This window comes from Solanum pennellii, chromosome 5 (assembly GCF_001406875.1).
Source record: "Solanum pennellii chromosome 5, SPENNV200".
NCBI lineage: Eukaryota > Viridiplantae > Streptophyta > Magnoliopsida > Solanales > Solanaceae > Solanum > Solanum pennellii.
In genome coordinates, this window is record NC_028641.1 from 73,449,111 (window position 1) to 73,472,510 (window position 23,400).

The window sequence follows — 23,400 nt, forward strand, 5'->3', positions numbered from 1 at the left end:
CCCCCCCCAACTGGCAAAGTGAGTGTATTTCACTCTAGAGAGTGAGCAGCCAAAACAGTATTAAAATTTCGTTTTAAATATATCTTTTTAGTAAATATATTTATTTTAAATGATTTCTTGTTCTTATTTGTTTTCTTTCTTTCTCCATATCAATATAAATCAAATATCTTCATCTTTCACCATCTCTAAGCTATTGTTGTCAGCATCATCTCCAATGAATTTGTCATTTTATTTTAAACAAAATTTTAAACTCATGTAAAATTCTTGCAAAATCAATCAACCTAAATCAATTGTAGATAATTTACATATTCATATCACCTAAAAATATTTTAGATCTGATTTGAGAAAAATCAAGTACTTAATCTCTATGGAATTCAAGGATTCTTGAAACATTCCTTTAAATTCATTGACCGATTTATATTGGTATATTCACTTCATTTGGGAGGCAACACTAGAAATTGCAAAATGGGTCACTTCACTTTTCTTCTTTTTTGCCTTTTAAGAACTATTATCTAGGGGATCTGGGTTTAATTCAAATTCATTCCCCCTAATAGATCCTTTAATTATCAATCTCAAATCTCAGTTAATCAACTACACCTCACAAATTGTCGCTTTCAATCTCATTAAATCATCAATCGTCGGTGAATCAGGTTTTTCCTTTTCAAAATTATCGATGATGATGTGGAAGACATCGAAGACTCCTCATCTTCCTCGAGAGTTTGATGACCTCCATTAATGGCAATAATAATCTGCCCTGTTCGTCCTCTCTCCCCTTTTCCTTCACTTTTTTAATTTATTTTTTAGATTTTCAAAGCAATGTTCAAATATTTCGATATCATCATTTATCTATCTTCTTCAAAGACTCAATTCATTATTCAGCTATCTTCTTCAAAGACCCAATTTTCATGAACTTATGTTATTTTAGTAATGTTGAAAATGGTGAAAGTGCTTTGGTGATAAAAGGGATGGGTGAAAAGAAAAAAAAAGAGTAAAGGAATATAAAAAATGAAAAGAAATTATATTTGATGACTTTTCATGTGTCAAATGCGTGAAACTCACATGCCACCATAGATCTGATTATCGCTTTTTAAGGGTATAATTATTTCATTTTTGAACAGTTCAGGAGGTGATAGGACATCCGTGAAGTGTGTAGTTGGAAATCGAGATATACGTTGAGGGGGTATTTGACCATTTTCTCTTTACCAAAATAACTTATATTTCACTATGCTGGTCAACTTTTTTTTAAAATCAATTTTTCATGTCATGTTATACTAAGTGTTTTTAGTATTTGAACAATTGATGTTGTTGTAAGTAAGTTTAACTATATTGAGCTTCGAAAGCTAAGTATTATCAATAAATACATCATATTGTACATAGGAAGCAAACACGTGACCACTAACACTATGTTTAGATCATTGTTACCCATTATATTGTATTGTATCGTTACTATATTTGCAATGTTTGTTTTGATTGTTACTAAAAATGTATTCCATTGTATTGCTAAATTGCGTTGTTACGTAACAAAGAAAATCCCTATTTTATGGAACAACTAATTTGGTGTATTCCCATTGTTACTTAATTTCGTCTTCCAATTATATCTTTACATAATATTTCAAAATACTATTTTACTCGTTACCTTAATTATTTGAATCTAGTCAAACCTCCTACCCTAGAATAATTAAGGATATTTTTGTAAATTTATAAATTACAATATTATGATACAATTAAACCAAACAATTAAAATGTTATTAAACAACAACAAACAATACAATCTAGCCAAATATTGTCTCTACTATATAATACAGTACAATAGAGTATAATATGTTATGAAACAATGGGTAATAATGATCAAAACAAAGTGTAAGGGAGGGTAACAGTATGATATTGAAAATTTTGATTTTTCAAAATACTAGATCATAGTTTGTATATGGTGTGGTTTCGGTTGTATTTTTCAATGCTTTTTTGAATGACGAGGAAAATTCATAGTCGCTACTTTTTGAATGTGTATATGGTAAAACTTTTGTTCCTATGCAATACAGCTTGCAAATCATACAGGAGAGGTAGCCTGCACCAGGCAAGTCTGATGCGACGAGCTTGACTCAGAAGACAAACCCCTTTGTTTTGCAAGCAAGGAGTTTTGAACTTGAGACCTCCAACATGGAAGTTTCAAGCCCGAATGACTGAGTCACTATCACTCCGAAGGGTATAGTTCGCTTGTATTTTGAGGTTTGATTAATATTTTGCAATATGATAAATTAATAATCATAATTTATTCGGCTTCAACTTACATATACACATATAATGGAGAACTATAACTTTATATATTTACTTGTACTATAATAAAATATTGTTAATTGTATATATTACCATATACTTCACTGATATTCAACATTTTGATAATTTTATTAGAAAATAACAAATATTATTTTTGTTAATTAAATGCTATCAAATATCATAATATCAAAATCGTGACATAAATTTTTTTGTTTCAATATCTATTGTACCGTGCATACCCCTACATCTACATATGCCTATTAATGTCCATTTCTTTCTTCACTCCTTTTAAATTTTATTCAGATTTAAATTTCGATCTCCCACTATCTATTCTATTTTCAACTGATACAAGTTGAAGGAAAAGAAAAATATATGCACACATATTGCCAAACAAGTCTATATATGTGCCACTTGTGACCAATTAATTTATAAAATATAGTTGAAAAATACACAATATTTATTAAACAATAGATAAAACACAAAGGAAGAGTAATATATATGAGGTACAATATTGTTGGCTACCCCATAATAATAATAATAATCTGTTTGTTTTTTTCAAAAGTACATATATTAAAATTGAATTAGAACAAGTTAGTTCTCCAAATTCTTAGCCATAAATGTATATTTGTAGAAATTTTTGTGGGTATTTTACATGTTAATGAGTGGAATGTTTACCAAATTAAAGTTTGGGCCAACCACCAAAACAGACTTTGACAAATCCATTAACGACTTCACTTGACCAAATTGTACAACTTCCCATAAATAAATTAATATTTTAATTTCTTTTTAAAAAAAATATAGTTCCTAATTAGAAATTAAATACAAAATTAATTTTAATAAGAGGGGTTAATTACAAGTATTTGTTGGATATAACAAAATGTATTCCCGATGATAGCATTCAGAACGGGCTCCATCTATCGTTAATTTTCTAAATTGTAGAAGCATTCAGAACGGATTTTATCACTTTTCGTTCGCGAGATTTAATGTGAATTCTACTAATATTATATTGATATGAGAATAAATACAATACTATAGAATTGTTTGTATAATTTTTGAATATCGAAATCTCAAAGTTTAGAAAAAATATCGAGCTGATATAATTATATTAACAAATTGATCAGACACCTCAAAAGAAAAAATGACACTTATTTTTAAACGAACGGAGTACATTATGTATATTTTGAAGTCTACATATTAATTTTATTTGAATACTTAAAATTGTGAAAAATTATGTAGATACTTTATATTTGTGTCAAATATTTTGGAACTTTCCAAAAAGTGAAGAAAAAAATGTACACTAGTATATAAAATTACAACGATTCTGGTGTTTTTTTTTTTTTAATATTCCTTTTAATATTTTGTAGCAACTGCCGTGTATAGAAAAAACCCTATGTCTGCGTTTTTGCCCAATTAAAAAAGCACATTGGTCAACAGTAAATACCTAAATACCTAATATAAATTAAAAGTCAAACTTCTATTCAACATGAAATTATTTTTTTTATACTATGTAATATAATATAATAAACAAAACACACTTTTTTGGTATAGGATTCAGCTAGATTTTTCATATACTAACTGCACTATTATATTACAATAATAAATATTAGACCATCTAAACCTATAAGCTTCGAAGCCTATATATACATTTGAAGATTAGTTATAAATAATTCATTTCTATAATTTTTCTTTCATTTCTTGTGATTATTAAGGTATGCATGCAACTTTTCTTTTTTTCTTATTTCAATTTATTTAGCATCAAATAACATTTTTTGGTAAAGACAAATTATCAATATCGATATTTATATCAGATTAATAGATGAACGATATGTATTTGTTTGTCCACTTCTTTATTGTATATATTTCACCTCAGTAAATCACTTATAAGTTAATATAGTTCGGTGTAAACATCTGATACATAAAAGTTTTTATCATTTTTTATATCCTTGAAACAACATTGGTATTTTCTTCTTAGTTAATTTTTAAAATGATATTTTATACACTTGGAAATAATGTGATTTCAAAAAAAAAAAATTCACTTTTTCTTTAATAAGATATGTTTATATAGCCATGCTGAAAATTTCATGGTATACATATTTAAGATCGTGAATTATTTTTTCTTAAACTCTGTACTCAGTCATTAACGTTGGCGTTAATTGGTTCATGTTGCAGAGTTAAAAATGATGAATACGATAGGGTGGAAGAGGCAACTACAACATCTTGTATTATGGTTTTTTGCAATTGTTTTCCATCTTTTCTTGCTTGTTAATGGTTCAAAAACGGACCATTTTAGGTAAACTTTATGATAAACTTATTCTTGTTTTTTTTCCCCAATATAAAGTTATGAAATTCATCATCATCTATGTTAGATGATGCATTTTTTACTTACGAAGATGAGATACACATGATATTTTAGATAAATCTCACATCTGAATGTGAGAATTAAGTGAAAGAGATTATAAGAGCCTGTTTAAGTTTACATAGTTTGTGAACTTTTGGGGTTCCATATGGTGTAGCCCGAAAGACAAATTTGTGTGAACCTAGCCTAATTAAGCAAACAATATGTGTCATAAGATGAGGTCTTTGAGTCTCTAATTAAAGCGGCGATTGACGCGTCGAGTAGATTGATATATTTTTAGGTTGATAAGCTTCTTAAGATGAGGTGCACATGATATTTTATTTTATTTAATTAGGTGATCACATATCAATGAAAGACGAAATAAATATTTTTATATATGGTTTCGATAATACCAAAATTCGAACAAAAAATCCGTGAAATGAGTATATAATTTACGATGTTGGTGCATTTTTCTTATCATATGAAGAAAAATATTGCCGCCATCTTTTGTTATTTCAAACTCTTTATCTTGCATAGATTCTATATATGATATGATTAAGCATTTCTAATTTGATTTAATTTATAGCCATCAAACATGACAATTGATAAGAATTTAATCTTACTTATTTATTTCTTTTTTTACTCTCATGCAATGATGACTATACTAAAAAAAAAAGAAAAAAAAAAGTCATTAACTTTAAGTACTATTTTTCTCTAGCTAGCATTAAATTAGTCATAAGTTTAATTGATTCTACCATTTCTTCTTTCACACTGTCCCTAGATCTTGAACATAATTAGTTTTACAAAAATTGTAAGAATTGGTTGAACAACCTACTCCATAGGTATGGCAATTTAGCCAACCTTCATGACAACTTGCATGCATGTTAAAATATATTTATTATGTGGTAAAATGGAATAAAAACAAGTTGGTAATTTCCATTCACGATTAATTATAATTAAGTTTCGGAGTTTAAATTCTGAAATAATAAATTTTACAATAAGGTGTATTTTTACCACTTCAGCACGAATTAGTCAGAATGATGTGTTTAAAATAGTGGATAGCCAGTGATAGAGTCAAAATTTTCATTAAAGAAAATCAAAATATTAGAAATTAAGCTAACAAAATTGAAAGCAAGAGTCAGCATAACATAAGACTATTACTTTGAGATCATAGTCTATGTAAACTAAACATGTAGTAATATGGGATATTAATTTGCATAAGTTGACTTTTTTTTTAATCTTATCAAATTCTATTATATAATATATGTTCCCAATATAATATCTCTTCACATTTTGTTTTGAAGTGTATTAGTATTAGAGAAATACTACATCTCACATTAATTATGTTCTTTTAAAAAGGTTTATAATGGTTTAGTTATTTTCTTAGTTGTAAACTTATATCCAATTTTCTTCTTTTTATTAAATTCTCATTGCAGGCATACTCCACTAAGAAATAGTCAAAAGTTGTCATCAACTACTCCTACTGTCAAACTGCTTATCTCAAGTAATTATGTAAGTATCCACTTTCACTAATTCTTAATTATTAGAGTTTGAATTATATATACTATTGGTATAAACATTTTTTATACAATTAAGTCATGTTTATTTTTGTAATATGATATCAGAGTCTTACACATTTCAATTTATGATTTACTCAATGTTAAGCAATTATATTATATTGTTTATGCTTCAGTTAATCAACATCATGAGAATGGAATGGCACTATATATTCCGTTTCTCCCACATCGACTATAGAGGGATTAAATGTTCTCTTTATGTCATTTTGAATAATGGTTCATCTCGATAGGCAAAATTCATTTATTCTACCTCATTAGACATATGTACGTACAATATTAACCAATTCTACTTTTACTTTTTCAAATAATTACGTATATTAACCAATTCTACTTTTACTTTTTCAAATAATTACGTCTTAATAGTAATTAAAAGTTTTCTACTATATATATTGAGAAAGATATACCAAGATACATATACATTTGCTACTAAACACATTAAAATAGGGAGAGAGGTGATCAAGATAGGAAGGGAGGCGAGCGAGATTTGTCATATATATATCTCAAATACATATGAATCCACTTGAATACAGACTCTATGTATTCTGGGGTACATGTATTTGGACATATCTAGATACACCAAGATCTGCTAAGATTCATATAATTTCAAACTAAAGTATATCTAAGTAATTAGCTCCTAAACTAGCGAAGTTTATGTATATCTATCTTATTTAATTGTTGAGTTAATGTTCAAAATATTATTAGGTGGTGATGGACAATGGCATTGTCAAAGTTAACCTAACTAATCCCACTGGATCCATTGCTGGGGTGAGCTACAATGGTATTGATAATGTACTAGAGACAGACTTCAAAGATACAAATAGAGGGTAAGTTAATTATAACCAATTTTTTTCTATTTTAAAAAAATATATATATAACTTAAAAGATTAAAAAAAAAGTTTGAAGAATAATTTAATTAATTGATTAATTAATTATGTAGATATTGGGATACAGTGTGGGAACGTCCTGGAGACAAAGATCACACTTTTGATATGTAAGTTATTCTTTTCGCGATAGATTAAAATCTTTCGAATTTTGAGAGTCGAACTTTTCGATATTAACATAAAATATTTATATTTTTAAAAAATGAAGTTTATATATTTTGAAAACTATATAAAATGTATATGCAAGTTAAATAATTGAAATTCAAAAATTATTTAGAAGATACGAAAAATAATTTTAATAAAAAAAAAGTTATTTAACTTTTAAAATTCGAATAGTAACATATAAATTTGGACAGAGGGTATTATTTATTAGAATTAAGCATGCAAATAAAAATATTTTGCAGGCTTTTAGGGACAAAATTCAGAGTCATTGCTAGTGACAAAAATAAAGTTGAAGTTTCTTTTACAAAAACATGGAATCCTTCAAATAATGGTACTACACATGATCTTCCTCTAAACATTGACAAAAGGTAAGTTTTTCTTTTTTTAATTTTAATTACATAATCATTATTTTGTACTGAATTTTAAAAAGTTAAAAATTGTACTAATAAAAATATTAACAATTTTTATAAAATAAAATAAAAAAAAATTCAGGTTTGTTATGTTGAGGGGAAGTTCTGGATTTTATTCATATGGAATATTTGAACACTTGAAAGGCTGGCCAAGCCTAATTCTTGAAGAAGCCAGAATTGCCTTTAAGCTCAAAAGGACACTGTAAGATTCCAAAATCATTTATATTTTTGTAAAAAAAAATCATCAGAATTATGTGTAATTGCTTATATATATATACATTGTATACATATAGATTCACATGTATCTGGAATACATATATAAATCTTGTTCGTCACTTTCATATCTCGCTCATATATTTGTTATCTCAGTTACTTATGAATCATAGCATATAGGCAGATACATGTATGATATATATGGTGTGTATTAAGTGTGATGTATCTGACTTAAAAATTTGATATAAAATTATATATTAAATAAAGAGATAAAAATTTAACTCTTTCAAACTATATGAAAAATTAATAACTAGAAATGTTTATATAATTACGTAGTTTCACCAATAATGTGCATATTTTACTATAATACTCTGGGGCTATATATTAGCATTTCAACGTCTCAGAAAAATAATCTAGAAAATTATTCCCTCTAATCATATTTCAACTATTAAGTAAATCGTTGCGATTTTTTTCATAATTTATAATAAGTGAAATATTCAAAGTTTAATATTATTGAGAAACTTTTTTTTTTTCCGTATTTATCCTATATTTCATGAGATTCGTTTTTGGTTGAATTTGGAATGTTTTTAGGTTCCATTATATGGCAATATCAGATGATATTCAAAGGATGATGCCAACTGATGAAGATCGATCTGATGGACAAATTCTTGACTATAGAGAAGCTGTTAGACTAACAAATCCATCAAATCCTAAATTAAAGGGAGAGGTAAAAATAATAACATAATTATTATTTGAAATTATATAATAATATTATTTTTAAGATGGGGTAAGGAAAATAATGAAATTCGATAACTGATCAACCTCACATAGAATAAAGGAGCAAAATGAGATTCGATACTTTAACACAAGTGAGAGATTAACAAAGGATAGTCAACTAACTGAGCAACCCTCAAACCTTAAATTTTATATCGAAAATTATTTTCTTAATTTTGGTAACCAAACTATCCCTAATTTCATTTTTTTTATATTAGGTGGATGATAAGTACCAATATTCATTTGAGAATAAGGATATAAAAGTACATGGCTGGGTTTGCAATACTCCACATGTAGGATTTTGGGTTATAACACCTAGTTATGAAGATCGTAATGGTGGACCCACCAAGCTAGATCTTACTTCTCATGCTGGTCCCACCTCTTTAGCGGTAAGTCGTCTTTATACGTTAAAATTAGTCTATAAAAATATAATTTGTTTAACTCATGTTAAGTTGAGCTCGTATGATTAAGAAGGTGTTAACTGTTTAAATTGACTTAAAAGTTAATTAAATCTACTTTTAATTTAGTTTTTGATTTCTGAAAGTGTTTGATAAATATAAAAAATAAGTTAATTACGAATTTTCAAATATTAATCTAGCAATATTCATCTTTTTTTTTTTACAGATATTTTTCAGTGGTCATTATGCAGGGCCAGAGTTGGGAGTCAAAATAAAAGAGGGAGAGCCATGGAAAAAAGTTTTTGGGCCTGTTTTTTTCTACCTCAACTCTGATTCTGGTAATAACCACCCTACACTTTGGGAAGATGCTAAAAGACAGGTAAATTCATTCAATCTCGGGATATTATTTTATCTTGCGTTTGGTTATGGATATTATTTAGTTCAGGATTATATTATATACTATTTTAATGTAAACGATGGAATAAGTTATCTCATACGAAAGATGAAAGTGATCAGAGGCGGAGTTAAAGTTAGTAGTTTGAGGGTTATAAATTTTAAGACAAAGAGAAAAATATTGCACGGCATGCTTCTTTTAAAAAGATAAAGAGATTTTTTTTGTTGATAGTGGGGTTCAAACCCTCAACAGTAGGGTGAAAATCACTTTCACCGCTCTTCTTACCTTTAAGTTGTCGATTTTTTGTTAGCGGGTTTCCAAGTTGATATACTTATATAATTACTTAATTTTTTAAATAAAAATACTGAGTCTATGGAAAAGTCAATAGATTTGTTCGAATCCATAAATCTGCATCCAGCTCTGACTCTCTGGGTGAAACAAAATAATCACATAAATTATCATTATATATTCCGTAGCATACCACCAACCAAACGATTCAGATGTATTTTAACTTGTTAAACTAGGTTATTGATTAGTTTTACTCTATGATTTAAGTTATTAGACGTGAAATAACTATATATTGTCAGTATATAGAAATTAAAATCGCGTAAATTCAATTTATTACTATGCAGATGGAAGAAGAAACTGCAAAATGGCCATATGATTTCCCAGAATCTATTGATTATCCTCATGCTAATGAACGTGGTACAATTAGAGGTCAATTATTTGTACGAGACAGGTACTTTAATTAATTAATTTACCATGTTTATATTTTAAACTATGAGGAAAATATTAATTAATGTTTTTTAATACAAATTATTATTTTTTAGGTACATAAACAAAAATCCTGTCTATGCAAAATCAGCATACATTGGATTAGCACTTCCTGGACATGTTGGGTCATGGCAATATGAGACTAAAGTAAGGCCCCAATGTTTATAAGAGTTTTCCGTAGTGACGGAGATAAAATTTTCATCGGGGGGTTGATACTCATCCTACGATAAAAATTTGAATAATCGTTAATTTTGTGTGTAATTTATCGACTCGAATGTGTTGTTTCCTTTCAGGGTTATCAATTTTGGACTCAAACAGATGAGACTGGACACTTCAATATTACTAGTGTTAGACCTGGAACTTATAACTTGTATTCTTGGGTCCCTGGAATTATTGGAGATTACAAATACAACTATGACATTATTGTCAAACAAGGTCCTTTTACTTTTTCCCCTTTTTTACTTTAAAATTTACGGATTTAATATAACAGTGACAAATAAGTGGATTGAATACGTCAATTAAGACGAAACAAATTAATAAATGAGTCATTCTTGATTCAACCTTCTAAAGTTTGTGCATGTCATTATATCTCACTTTCAATAGAAAGCTACTTGTATATACGTATCTTTTCAGTGATCTGATAATGTAAAAATTTATCGAAATTAAGCAGGAAGTGATATAAACTTAGGTAATCTAATTTATGATCCTCCAAGATATGGTCCAACTTTATGGGAAATTGGAATTCCTGATAGGAGTGCTGGAGAATTTTTTGTGCCTGATCCATTACCTGCCCTAACAAATCAATTATTCAACAATACTACACAAAAGTTAGTTTCCCTTTTAATTTTATATTTGCTTAATTATTATTTTTAGTATAAAGTTTGAATTATATAAATATGAATTTGATTATTGTTTGTAATTTGAACAGATATAGGCAATATGGTTTGTGGGATCGATACACTGATTTATATCCAAATAAAGATTTGGTGTATAAAGTTGGTGTTAGTGATTATAGAAAAGATTGGTTCTTTGCTCATGTAACCAGGTAACTATTATTAGTTAGTACCATTATTCATATTTTCATTTTTGACTTCTTATTCGGTCTTTATTTTTCTCGGGTTCAATTAATTCAAATTCACTACATGATTAAAAAATAATTCATGGATTTGATTGACTGTGGCGATCTTAAAAGTCAGCTTGTAAAGGGAGGATTATGTGAAACTATGTACAGAAATTATCCCATCCTTAAAGAGTCCGATGCAAAAAGCTCAACACTCCCCTCCACCCCCACCCCCACCCCTAGGTACGCAGCCTGCCAACTAGAGGTCGGTTATATGATATGGGGTCCAACATTAGATAAATCAAGAATTAAGATGAAAAAATAGATTTGGGACATAACTTAACCGTAAAAGCAAGCTAGATAGAAGTGAGGAGTCAGGTCCATCTCAGTTCTTTTTTTACCAGATGATGTGCTCTCGTATTATATGTCTATGCTCTAGATATCCAGTCGTGAGCATCGAGAGATTGGGTGGGGAGGGAGGAGGTCTTTTCAAGATTCGAACTTGAGACCTTTGAGTAAAAATGAAGTGGATATTTATTAACCCACTATAACCTTTAAAAAAAATCCTTTAAAGGTCATACATATTTTCCACTACATTAATTTAAATCAAAGTAATTAAATATGTTTTGTATATATTTTTTAAAGTTTTTATACTCTTATATTGCATTGCAGGAGAACTAGAAGCAAGAATTATATACCAACAACATGGCAAATTTCATTTAAACTCCCAAGTGTTGATCCAAAGGGAACTTATACACTACGTGTGGCACTGGCTTCTGCAACCTATTCCCATTTACAGGTATACAAATACATAGCCAAGCCTCTATTGGAATTTGTACAATATAATCAATTTCCGTATATTTAACTAAAGGTCTTGGACACGAGCCATGGTTATATGATATACTAAGCAATGAAATTTGATAGAACGATAATTGAATAGAATTCAACTAAAATCATCAAATAGTCTAAGTGAATCTTAGTAGTTTAGTTGGTTGGCTATCTGAACTTTCATCTTGCTGGTTGGTGAGAGTTCAACTTTGCAAATGATATCTTTATTTTGATAATATTAACATGTTTGTTTTTTTTTTGAAATTTTAGGGGAGGATCAACAACCCCTCAAGAACAATGCCCCACTTTGAAACTCCATCAATTGGGAGGAGTAATGCTATAGCTAGACATGGGATACATGGATTATATTGGCTCTTTAGTTTTAAAATTCAAGGATTACATCTACAAAAGGGAGAAAATACAATATATTTGAAGCAAATAAAAGGTGGTAATCCTTTCTATGGCCATCAATATGACTATATTCGTTTGGAAGGACCTCCACAACAAAATTAATCAATTAAGTGAATATTATACATATAAAATTAGGAGGATTTTCCACTTTAATTACCTCAATATGTTAATAGTATTTTCTTTTTTTCTTACATGATATTGAGTGGGGGGTTAATTTCTTTATTGATTATCATTATTTTTTGTAATTGATTACCTTGGAAAATTATATAAGCATATATCTTAATTCTTAATTGTAATAGTATGAAAGTCAATATCGCAAGTTCATTTTTTCTCATCCAGTATTTGATGCGTACATTGAAATTTGACTAATCCGAATTCATATTGTGGCCTGCAAGCCCCCTACTAAAGGATTTCTTTTCATATACAAGATTCGAACATGAGACCGTTGATTAAAAGAGAAGCAATCTCATCCACAACATTAAATTTTATAGTGGTGGCATCAAGCTCTTATAATTTGTCAACAATAAAGAATGATAATGTTAATTTACATATTTATTGAAACAAAAACATGGTAATATGGAGAAAATAGTATTTTAGCAAAAGGAAAAAATGGAAAATCTTTTTTAACAATTATTTTGAACTACTTGTTACGTGTGATATCTACATCAGGACAAGTTAATTAAAACAATGGATCATTAAAATATATATATATAGAAAAATAATCGTCTTGAGGTCTTATAACATCATTATTATTAATTCAACATTAATAACGTGTATTATTCGCTTCATTATACAGGTCTGCATCTATAATTGCAATATTATAATTTATAATAGTGTTCCAATCATTGTCATTTACTATTGAGATATATACTCTTAATAATTTTATTGAATTAATTAAACTTTTTATTGCCTTTCAATCACTTCCATTAGATTTAGTATTAGATACTGCTGTCACACAATTCATATTTTTTTCTTGCAATAATGTTTATCTCACTGGTTTATCTTAAATATTTTAATAAATTTTCCCAAAAGGATACATTATCTATTATACTTGAGGATATAAATCTTTATTCTTTATAGCTAAATCTTTTTTCCCCTATTTTCGTCAAATCTAGTCAATATAATTTGTTAAATATATAGCAGAAACTATTGGGTATTTGGACATAAAAATTGTAAGATTTTGAAAAAAAATAGCATTTCGTTTTAAGTTAAAAATGATATCTGAGAATTGGATGTGAATCTAAGTTGAAAGTGTTTTTCTGAATTTTGTAAGTAATTTGATGTGAAAACAACTTTTTGGACTTTTTCAAACAGTTTCCCGAAATAAATTTAAAAAAGGAAGTGAAAAAATATCCATGGCTCCAAATAGGCCCTTGAAAGTGTTAACTTTTTAACAAATTTACGACAACAACATACCTAGTATAACCTCCCAATTGAACTCCGAAAAGGATGGTGTGTGCACATGCAAATCTTATCCCTACTTTACATTGTAAAGGTAGAGAGATTGTTTCTAAAAGACCGTCAGCAAATTGAAAAGGACTAAAATTGTTCAATACATACTTGAGGGACTATTTTGAACCTACCCTCAAACATAAGGGATCATTTACTCCATTGTCTACACTCTTTATATAGTTGTGACTATGTTATTATAAACAAAACACAGAAAAAACATACAAAGCTCTAAAGCCATGACAAACAAACTTCATATAGTCATGTTCCCTTGGCTAGCTTTTGGTCATATTATACCATACCTTGAACTTTCCAAACTAATAGCTCAAAAAGGTCACAAAATTTCCTTCATTTCTACCCCAAGAAACATTGATAGACTCCCAAAACTCCCACTTGAATATTCCAAATCAATAACCTTAGTGAAAATCCCTCTTCCTCATGTTGATGGATTACCAGAAAATGCAGAAGCAACTATGGATATTCACACTAAAGATATTGTCTATCTCAAAAAAGCCTTAGATGGAATGGAACTTCAATTAACAAGTTTCTTGGAGAAAACTTCTCCTGATTGGATTATTCATGATTTTGCACCTTATTGGTTAGCACCAATCACAACTAGGTTAAGGATCTCTAGGGGCTTTTTTCGAGTTATTAACGCTTGGTTTTTGGCTTTTTGGGGATCTACAGACATGATGCTCACTGGCTATACTAATCCACCACCAACACCAGAGGATCTCATGGTGATGCCGAAATGGATACCGTTTGAATCAAAGGCGGTTTTTCGTCACCATGAAGCTAAGTGGGTAGTTGATTCCATGCAGAAGAACGTGTCTGGTGTGTCGGACATATATCGTGCTGGAGCTACGATAAAGGATGTTGACGTAGTTATTATACGTCACTGTTATGAGTTTGAAGGTCAGTGGTTGAAGTTACTAGAGGATCTTCACCATAGGCCTATAGTTCCAGTGGGGTTAATGCCACCTTCATTGGACAACAGTGACAACAATGGGACTTGGACATGCATCAAAGAATGGCTAGATGAACAAACCAAAGGATCGGTAGTTTACGTAGCATTAGGGAGTGAAGTGACTATTGGTCCACGTGAAATCAACGAGTTGGCCTATGGGTTGGAGTTGTCTGGGGTACCATTCTTCTGGGTTTTGAGGAAGCTATCTAACTCAGGACACATGGATTACGTTGAGCTGCCTGATGGGTTTGAGGAGAGAACACATGGTCGAGGTATAGTATGGAAGAGTTGGGTACCTCAGTTGAAGATACTAAGTCACAAGTCAGTTGGTGGATTCTTGACTCATTGTGGATGGAGCTCGATAATAGAAGGGTTGATGTTTGGTCACCCGTTGATTATGTTGCCATTTTTGGTTGATCAAGGTTTGAATGCAAGAGTCCTAGAGGATAAGGAGATTGGTATAGAAATACCAAGAAATGAAGAGGATGGTTCATACACAAGGGACTCAGTATCCAGTTCAGTGAAGTTGGTAATGGTAGAAAAAGATGGAAGAAGAATTAGAGAGGAAGCAAGAGAAATCAGTTCAATATATGGGAATAAAAGGCTACATGATAAGTATATAGAAGATCTAATTCAGTTTTTGGAAGATCATAGAAAAATGTCTTATGGGCATAGTTCCTAAAAATCTATGTAATCAAAAAACAAAATAAATAAAATTTATTCCCTTCCTTTTCTTCCTATCTAATTCTACCTGTCTATTTTCCACTTAATCCACCCTAGACAACTCTATAGTGAATATAACAAGCAAAAAGCCTGCACATTATGATGATCCATTTGCTTAAATGTTGCCAACTTGGGGTACCCATTTTGCAACATATCAGCAGGAAACACTCTCTGTGCATGAGCACGGAATATATTAGGCTTGCTGAAGAAAATTACAGGGCTTCATGAGACAAGGAAATAAAATTCTACAAATAAAACATATGCACATTTCTAAGGAACAAAGCTGAATGACAACGGAATATGGTACACACCTGATCGCAGCAGCCATCCTGATGAAAAATGTACAATGCCTACTTAAATTTTCTTTTAGCAGTCATTCTGCGTATAAATAATTTAGCTAAACAATGTAAAATAGTTCACAAGAGTGACAATAAACCAGCTTTGTTAAGAGCCCATCTACTGCTAATTCGTTACTTACTAGCCATTGGTACAATACTATTTTTGAGGAGACATTAGCTTATTTTCTTCAGAATCATGCTTCATTGTAGCATCTCCACCCATTAATTCCTGGAATCCTTCGACTTTTACAGGGGGAGCCCTGGCCATTCCCATATTCCTGTAAAAAAAATGGAGTATGATAATACATTGTATGATATAGTTAGACGCCTACAACTACTATTGCAATAATATTACTTACGGTGACTGCACTTGAGGAATTTGAAGAGAAGACATAGGCCTAAACTGATTAGTGTTTTGAGCATAGGGAGATGACATAGCTGCAATTTGCTGCTGACGGAACTGCTGCATCTGCGGCTGTCTCGCAGTCATTGCATTAAAGGCATTGTTGTCCATTGGGAAATCAGTTGGATGTTCAAGCTTTACTTCGACTAAGGGCCTGTCCTTGTCGATGTTCATGTTCATACTCATACCAGGACGAGGTGTTAACTGCTGGCGCCTTCGCAATCTCTCCAGATGCTGCTGTTGCTGAGGAGTAAGATTTTGGGAATTGATCAATTGCTGCTGTTGCTGAGTAAGATTTTGGGAATTGATCAACTGCTGCTGTTGCTGAGGAGTCAGATTTTGGGAATTGATCAACTGCTGCTGCTGTTGCTGAGGAGTCAGACTTTGGGAATTGATCAGCTGCTGCTGTTGCTGAGGAGTCAGACTTTGGGAGTTGATCATCTGCTGCTGTTGAGGAGTCAGATTTTGAGAACTGATCAGCTGCTGCTGTTGCTGAGGAGTCAGATTTTGAGAACTGATCAGCTGCTGCTGTTGCTGAGGAGTCAGATTTTGAGAATTGATGAGCTGCTGCATCTGAGGATGCATTCTTAATATCTGCACATAGCCCAAGATGTAATTGTAGACGATCTAATAAAAAGCCAAAATATTATCAAGTAGATTTTGAATAAGGAATAAAGGTCAAGATAAATTATCCCGCATTTTGTACAACTCTTATCCAGATTTGTACAACTCAGCATTAGGCCTCCAGATAGATTTATCAAAGCTACTATATTGTCCTTGGGGAAGGGAGGATGGATTGTTACAAATAAGGGTGGAAAAACAAACCAAAACCCATGTAATCTGACAAATTTTATGGGTTTGGGCTAGAATGATTTTGATGATGGGTTTATCCTTTATGCCCATAACCCCTCAAAAAATCAGAATCCCAAATGGACCCATGATGATGCCCAACCTTGACCATGAAAAACGTCGATCTTAAAAGTTATACTTTACATCAAGTTGTTTGTCTACAAAATAATCATTTAAAATTGTTTCAATTTTTTGAAACTGGTAACATCGTTTAAAATTTCATTTCATTATAGTTAATTGTTACCATCATTTATTTACTTTCGTATATCATACAAACTGGTCATACTTAAAAAAATAAAAAAAAGAAAGTGGATGAGTTCCAACTATATATGTAATAAATTAACTTCCGTATTTTGGTGCGGGGTGGATGAAATAGACGCTCGCTTTCAAAGTCCTATGTGATAACAAGGTACCACATAAACTCAAAGGATGTGTAGGTTAGACCAACAAGGATGGAGTGGCCTTAGTGGGGGCTAGATGAAGGAAGCCAGACTGAGATAAGAGGAGATGTCCCAGTACAGAGGTGCGATAGATTGGATATAGTGGGTATGTGGAGAGGTAGCCTGAAGAACTATTGGAGAGAGGTGATTAGACAAGATATGGAGCAGCTTCAGCTTACCAAGGACATGACTTAGATAGGAGGGTTTGGAGGCCACAAATTAGAGTAGAAGGTAAGTAGGTATAGTTGAACTATGACTCGCTTCTGGTGGATTTAGGCTTGGTGGGAGCTTTGTGTCTGTAGTAATATTAGTCGCTTACATGTATTGTATTTTCTTTTACCGCCTAGTTGCTCGAACTCTTCAAAAATGTTGTCATACCCATGTCAGATCCTCCAAACATGCACTATTTCTAGAGTATCCAACATGTACCCGTCAATATTTTAGAAGAGTTCGAACAACATAGCTCACCGTATTATTTCATTGTGTTATGCTTCTTTTCCCTAGATGATTTGTACTGGTATCCTTATTAATTGACATGCTTTCCCCATTATCGTATTCCCTTTTGTCGTAAACACTTTGATATACCACCCCAGTTACAAAAATACCAGTTGATTATGATGTACCAAGACACTTATGCCCCTAACATGCAAAAGGCTTCAAGCAAAAACTTCTTCTGCCCGTGTGTCTTTTGGTCCTAATCCTCTTATCTGGTTCACTCACTACACCTCTCCATCAGCCCTCAAAATCTCCTCCTCTCCTGACGTTGCAAACCACCTACCGTTCAACCTTTCCCTTACCACCCCCGACCCTTTCTCCTCCAACATCAACTACAAGATGTAACCCATCCACCCACAACTTCGGCACCCACTTACTCTTCTACAATTTCCTTTGTTTTCTTGGGAAAATTCAAGCACAACTTTTTTGCAAATAGTATTTCTTATTTTTAAAAGGGACTTTTGCAACTAGTTTTCATACAAATCATGTTATGCAATTTCTTGTTTCACTAGATATTTTTTACTTTATGCATTATGCTAAAACTCTATTTTCTTCAAATTTTCCAAAGTTTTTGTGTCAGTTTCTTCATAGTTTGTGTTCTTTATTTTGTAGTGCATCAATTTTTTCCTATAATTTGTCAAATATAAGTGGAAGTTTTTTTCTATCGTTGATGCTTTCCTATTCAATATTTGGAATTGGATCCCTGAGGTGGAAAGTGAATTATGAGAAAAGTACTTCCTTTGTCCCTATTTAGTTGTCCACTTTAGAAGTGACACACATATTAAGATAGCAAGAATTAGCAAAGTGAAGTTATAATTTTACCCTTATTAATTATGGTTTCAAAAATGATGAATAAAAACTTGAAAATTTTCAAGAAGTTTATATGAGGGTATAATAGGAAAAAAAAATTTGTCCTTTCTTGTTTTGTCAAAATGGATAAGTAAATAGGAACAACTAAAAGAGTAAATATGGACAAGTAAATAGGGACAAAGGGTAAACTTTGTTCCAAGAGTATTTTTGGAACTTAAAATTTAATCTTGGCATCATATTAAACACCAGATGGGACTAGTGATGAGATATCGCTGAATTAATTTTGATAATCGAGATATCCCTGAGAGCCGATGAAAAATGGTTGGCTCGGCCTCTATCCTTCTCCACTTAAATACCAGGCTTTTGTTTGCGACAAAGTTCGAGCCTTTGAGATGTGCCAAACCCACACAATTTGTGATCTTACCACCACTAGGCCAAAGCCCAGGGAAAGGATATCTTTAAATAGTGCTCCAACCAGACATAGGACAGGAGACATAGGACAGGAGTTATAATATCAAATATAATCCTTCCATGCAATACAATCTAGTGGAAGGAGATATCCTACCAAGTCCAATCGCACGTAGTCACACGTACCGACTACTAAATGACCCCTAAAATTCAAATGGCTCAGCACATCTTCTGTCTTTCTACTTATTTTGTCCAGTATGATAATTCCATATATAAAAGAAAAAAAATAGAAATAATGCATCTCACAGCAAAGATTGATATCTCATGAAAAAGCTTTTGGCCAACCAATACAAAATTGTACATGCAAACCAAACAATTGAATGCCTATTACCAAAATCTTATGCCATTTGCAGAAGTGAACCGCATAATAGCAAGAATGACAACATCAATATGACTTGATGGATACCACTGACAAGTGACAACAAATCGACATACCTGCTGTGACTGTCGAATGGCAGCTGCATGCTGAGGTTGCAACTGTTGTTGGAATCCATGTACTTGTTGCTGAGTTTGTTGCACAACAGTCCTAGTATTATCCTTCACAAGTGCAGATAACATAGCAAGATTACTGCCAAAACAAGGAAAATGAGTTATAGATACTGAAAGTGATAGGGGAGAAATAAACTATTGTTCTTTTATAAGGCAATAGAGAGAGAGTATCAAGATTATCAGTTATTTATGTATATGTATATAGGAAGATACAGAGAAATCAAAACTTCGAAAAGCCATCCTTTTTACAGTCTATTCTGCGAGATAAAAGGGTATAATTGGTATGACTATTGTGTCATTCACATGGACGAATACTTCAGAGAATGACGGAGCAGAAAAGGAAAATCCATGAAAAAACCTCAATAGATTGCACCAGTTTTAGCTAAGTTCAATAACAAGTGACTCATGTATCAGCTCCAATTTCATCCAAAGCATATTCAGGTCTCATATTATAAAGCACAAAGGAACGGCAGAAATGAACATCGGACAAAACACAGAAGAGTCTCCTGGAAAGAGATGAGCTTTTACAGTTTCACAGAGGAAGAAAGAGTCAACTACTGAGACCATACTTTCACAATGTATATAATTTGATTAGCAACAGACATATCAAATGCAGACACAACCCCTAAGAGTCGAGGATGAGTTTAAGCAATAATTCTAACACCAGCAATTCCCAATTGAGGTGGGTAAAGCCTACAGTGAAATTCTTCCCATCTTGGCAAACTTTTGTACAGAAACCACAATGAATAAGTTATTAGAACAATTACAATTTTCACCTAACTATCAAGATCACTGAATAGATGTTGCTCTGATATCTTTATCATTTTGGATTTCACATACTTCACCAGCAACAGCTTCATGAGAAATACATAATCTAAAGAGCATAAATACCCTGGAAGTCTTTTTATTGTTTAATCAGCAGGAACGTTGTTTCTAAAAGAAAAGGAAACATTATTTTTATGTTCTTTGGCAAATATGTTACAGCCATGAGCCTTGATATTCTTGCCTTGATACTTGAAGCCCGATTCTTTTAAGAGGTTAAACCTTGCATTGTAGGATGACAAAAACCAATTTTCATACTTCATGAAAAAAAAAAAGAGAACAGAGAGATTATAACAGACTGAAGAGGAACAAATCAAACATTTGAAAATATCATATGAAGAAGTGCACACCAACCTATGTCCATCTGTATGGAGAAACATCTTGAGAAGTTCCATAGCTGAACACTGCTTTCTGTAGCTATCAGAAAGGAGTTTTAAGGTAGAACCTAATTTACGAATATGGCAACTCATGAATTTAGTCAAGACATCTAGTGGAACTTCAGATGAGCCTTCAAAACCCACATTTCCCAGCAATCGTGCCATCACCTTTTGTGATAACTTAAGTGCTTGCATTTCACCCAGACATTTCTTACTCCTCTCAGCACCATTCTTTCCAAGATTTTGATTGCTGCCTTGATCCATGCTAAGGTACTCTGGTCTAATACCAAGCCTCTCAATCATAATAGGACTCTTGGTCATTATTTGGGGTAAAGTATCTAGAACCCCATTAAACTCCACTTTCTGGTTCTCTTTTAGTTGACTTGTCCGCAGGACTGCACTATCAGGAACACAATTCATGGCAGACATTTCAGGAAAAAATGGGTTGTCGTTATCTAAACTTGAGTTTTGCAGGTTTGATCCATCATCCAACATGCCAAAACCAATGTTCTGATCTACTTTAAAAGCTACACGCCGTCTCTTATGATTCTCAACAACTTTACGATATAAAGACATTTGTTCTGGTGTTCGCTTTTCTGTTTCACTGTCACCAAACTGTAACCTATATGATTTACTTGCTTTGTATTTTTCAAAGAACTGGTTATACCATGTTTCAGGTAAATCATCAAGCTTCAACCTCTGAGACATTGTATCAGCTTCTGACTCGCTATATCTCGATCCAACACCAAAACTTGACTTAGATTGGATCTGGAAAAAAGCAAGGAATGTGAGTCATGCTAAATATTAACAGAATCAAAAAATGCAACCAAACTAGATCATGGATTTCAGAGCAGTAGCCATCTCCACGGCTTCACCTTATTTTCTCCCACAGCAACCATAAAAAAAGAAACATTAATCTACACTCCACTATCTAGCGAGTTTTTAAGAGTTAAGAGAAAAGTGATACATGTAACAACAATAGTACCACCCTTTTCCTGTCTCCCTACCTTCATGAGTCAAAAAACTATTAAATTGTCTGATTGAATGTTCTCCAGTTCCCATTCATAATAACAGTAAGTCATCAATTTCAGAAAAAGTAATCCTGTTCCAGCTGTGGTTTTTCACCCCCATGTATCGTGCTTTACATAATTCTTTCAGCATCCAATAAACTAATATGACCATTAACTTCCACTGTTCTGCTACTATTTGTTGTTTTTGTTACTATCTACTGCATTTCATATACTACTTATTCCGGAATGCTTTGGACTATTTTGAAGGTCTATCAGAAATAAATTCTCTACCTAAGGTAGGAGTAACGTCTATGTACACTCTGCTCTCCTCATACCCCACTTTGTGGACCAAAGAGGATATGTTATTGCTGTTGTTGTATGAACATTACCTACTAAAGTTAATAATTTCACATGAAAGCAAATATCTTTCACCTTAGATAACACAGTGCTTGTACCAGAAACACCTTCACGCTGTTGAGCCCCATCTTGCGAACAATTGTCAAGTGTAAAATACACATCATCACCATGTAGTTGCAAATCTGCAATTGCAAAACAATTAACCTAAAAAACTAATTAAAACGCACATTGCAATTCAAATGCTTATGAAAGTGCTTACAATTTGGATTGAACTTCGGAATTACGGAAGCAGTGTGAATTGACGACGGCGGTTTATCGGATCGGAGGAAGAGAGAAACAGATGCTTTATCAAACAGGAGAGCACGAACACGAAGCTGTAGGTGAATCTGAACCCTAGTTTTTGCATCGTCTGTTCTCATGAAAGAATCCCAAGTAGAAGGAGAAGAAAGAAGGTGAATGAAACTGTTATACAGTGAATCGCCGAGCCATGAACGCCATACGCCGTGACTCTCCAGTTTCAGAGCTAGCTCGTAACCTCGGCCGTCGTCGCCGAGCAACGCCATTTTTTGGTTTCTCAGTTACGGTTCCGATGGTGATCGGGTCGGGTGGGTTTTGTTGTCGGATATTTTTGGTTTAGATTGTGAAAAAGGAGAGGAGAAAATGGTCAAAAGTAGCTCATTATGTATATTGTGTTTGAAATATAGGAAGGTGTTATTTATTTTTATTTTTTAAGAATTAGTAGAATATAGTTTAGCACTTTAGCTCACATAATTTAGAGTTTTTTTTTTTTTTTGTGACTAAAATCATCACTGAAATATGATTTACCTTCTTGTGTTATATAAGTGAATCAAAAATATTTTCGAACTATCTAAAAAGTTGTAAGATTCATTCTCCTGCCTATTTTTAAAAAAA

General features: G+C 31.8%; 3 protein-coding genes across 4 annotated transcripts; 2 read left to right on the forward strand and 1 right to left on the reverse strand.

The window, feature by feature from the left end:
* The first annotated feature begins 4,447 nt into the window (after positions 1–4,447).
* LOC107019910 (rhamnogalacturonate lyase-like) lies at positions 4,448–12,829 on the forward strand. Its single transcript, XM_015220271.2, has 16 exons — positions 4,448–4,564; positions 6,046–6,121; positions 6,889–7,010; positions 7,124–7,177; positions 7,472–7,597; positions 7,722–7,841; positions 8,444–8,579; positions 8,845–9,015; positions 9,251–9,403; positions 10,051–10,157; positions 10,249–10,339; positions 10,486–10,627; positions 10,863–11,019; positions 11,121–11,237; positions 11,925–12,051; positions 12,351–12,829. Exons 1-16 carry the CDS (start codon positions 4,452–4,454, stop codon positions 12,591–12,593), a joined length of 2,055 nt encoding a protein of 684 aa, XP_015075757.1. The 5' UTR covers positions 4,448–4,451; the 3' UTR covers positions 12,594–12,829.
* A 949-nt stretch (positions 12,830–13,778) lies between these two features.
* Positions 13,779–15,746, forward strand: LOC107019996 (putative UDP-rhamnose:rhamnosyltransferase 1). The gene has a single exon (XM_015220343.2). The coding sequence runs from the start codon at positions 14,180–14,182 to the stop codon at positions 15,587–15,589; it is 1,410 nt and encodes a 469-aa protein (XP_015075829.1). The 5' UTR covers positions 13,779–14,179; the 3' UTR covers positions 15,590–15,746.
* A 175-nt stretch (positions 15,747–15,921) lies between these two features.
* Positions 15,922–23,182, reverse strand: LOC107018677. Of its 2 annotated transcripts, XM_015219220.2 has the most exons (7): positions 22,748–23,182; positions 22,564–22,670; positions 21,099–21,889; positions 19,869–20,001; positions 16,920–16,965; positions 16,328–16,877; positions 15,922–16,246 (listed from the first exon to the last, which is right to left on the reverse strand). In XM_015219220.2, exons 1-7 carry the CDS (start codon positions 23,049–23,051, stop codon positions 16,126–16,128), a joined length of 2,052 nt encoding a protein of 683 aa, XP_015074706.1. In that variant the 5' UTR covers positions 23,052–23,182; the 3' UTR covers positions 15,922–16,125. The 2 variants fall into 2 exon arrangements, with proteins under 2 accessions (XP_015074706.1, XP_015074705.1); XM_015219219.2 differs by having other exon boundaries at positions 16,328–16,965; positions 22,748–23,181.
* Between the last annotated feature and the right edge of the window lie 218 nt (positions 23,183–23,400).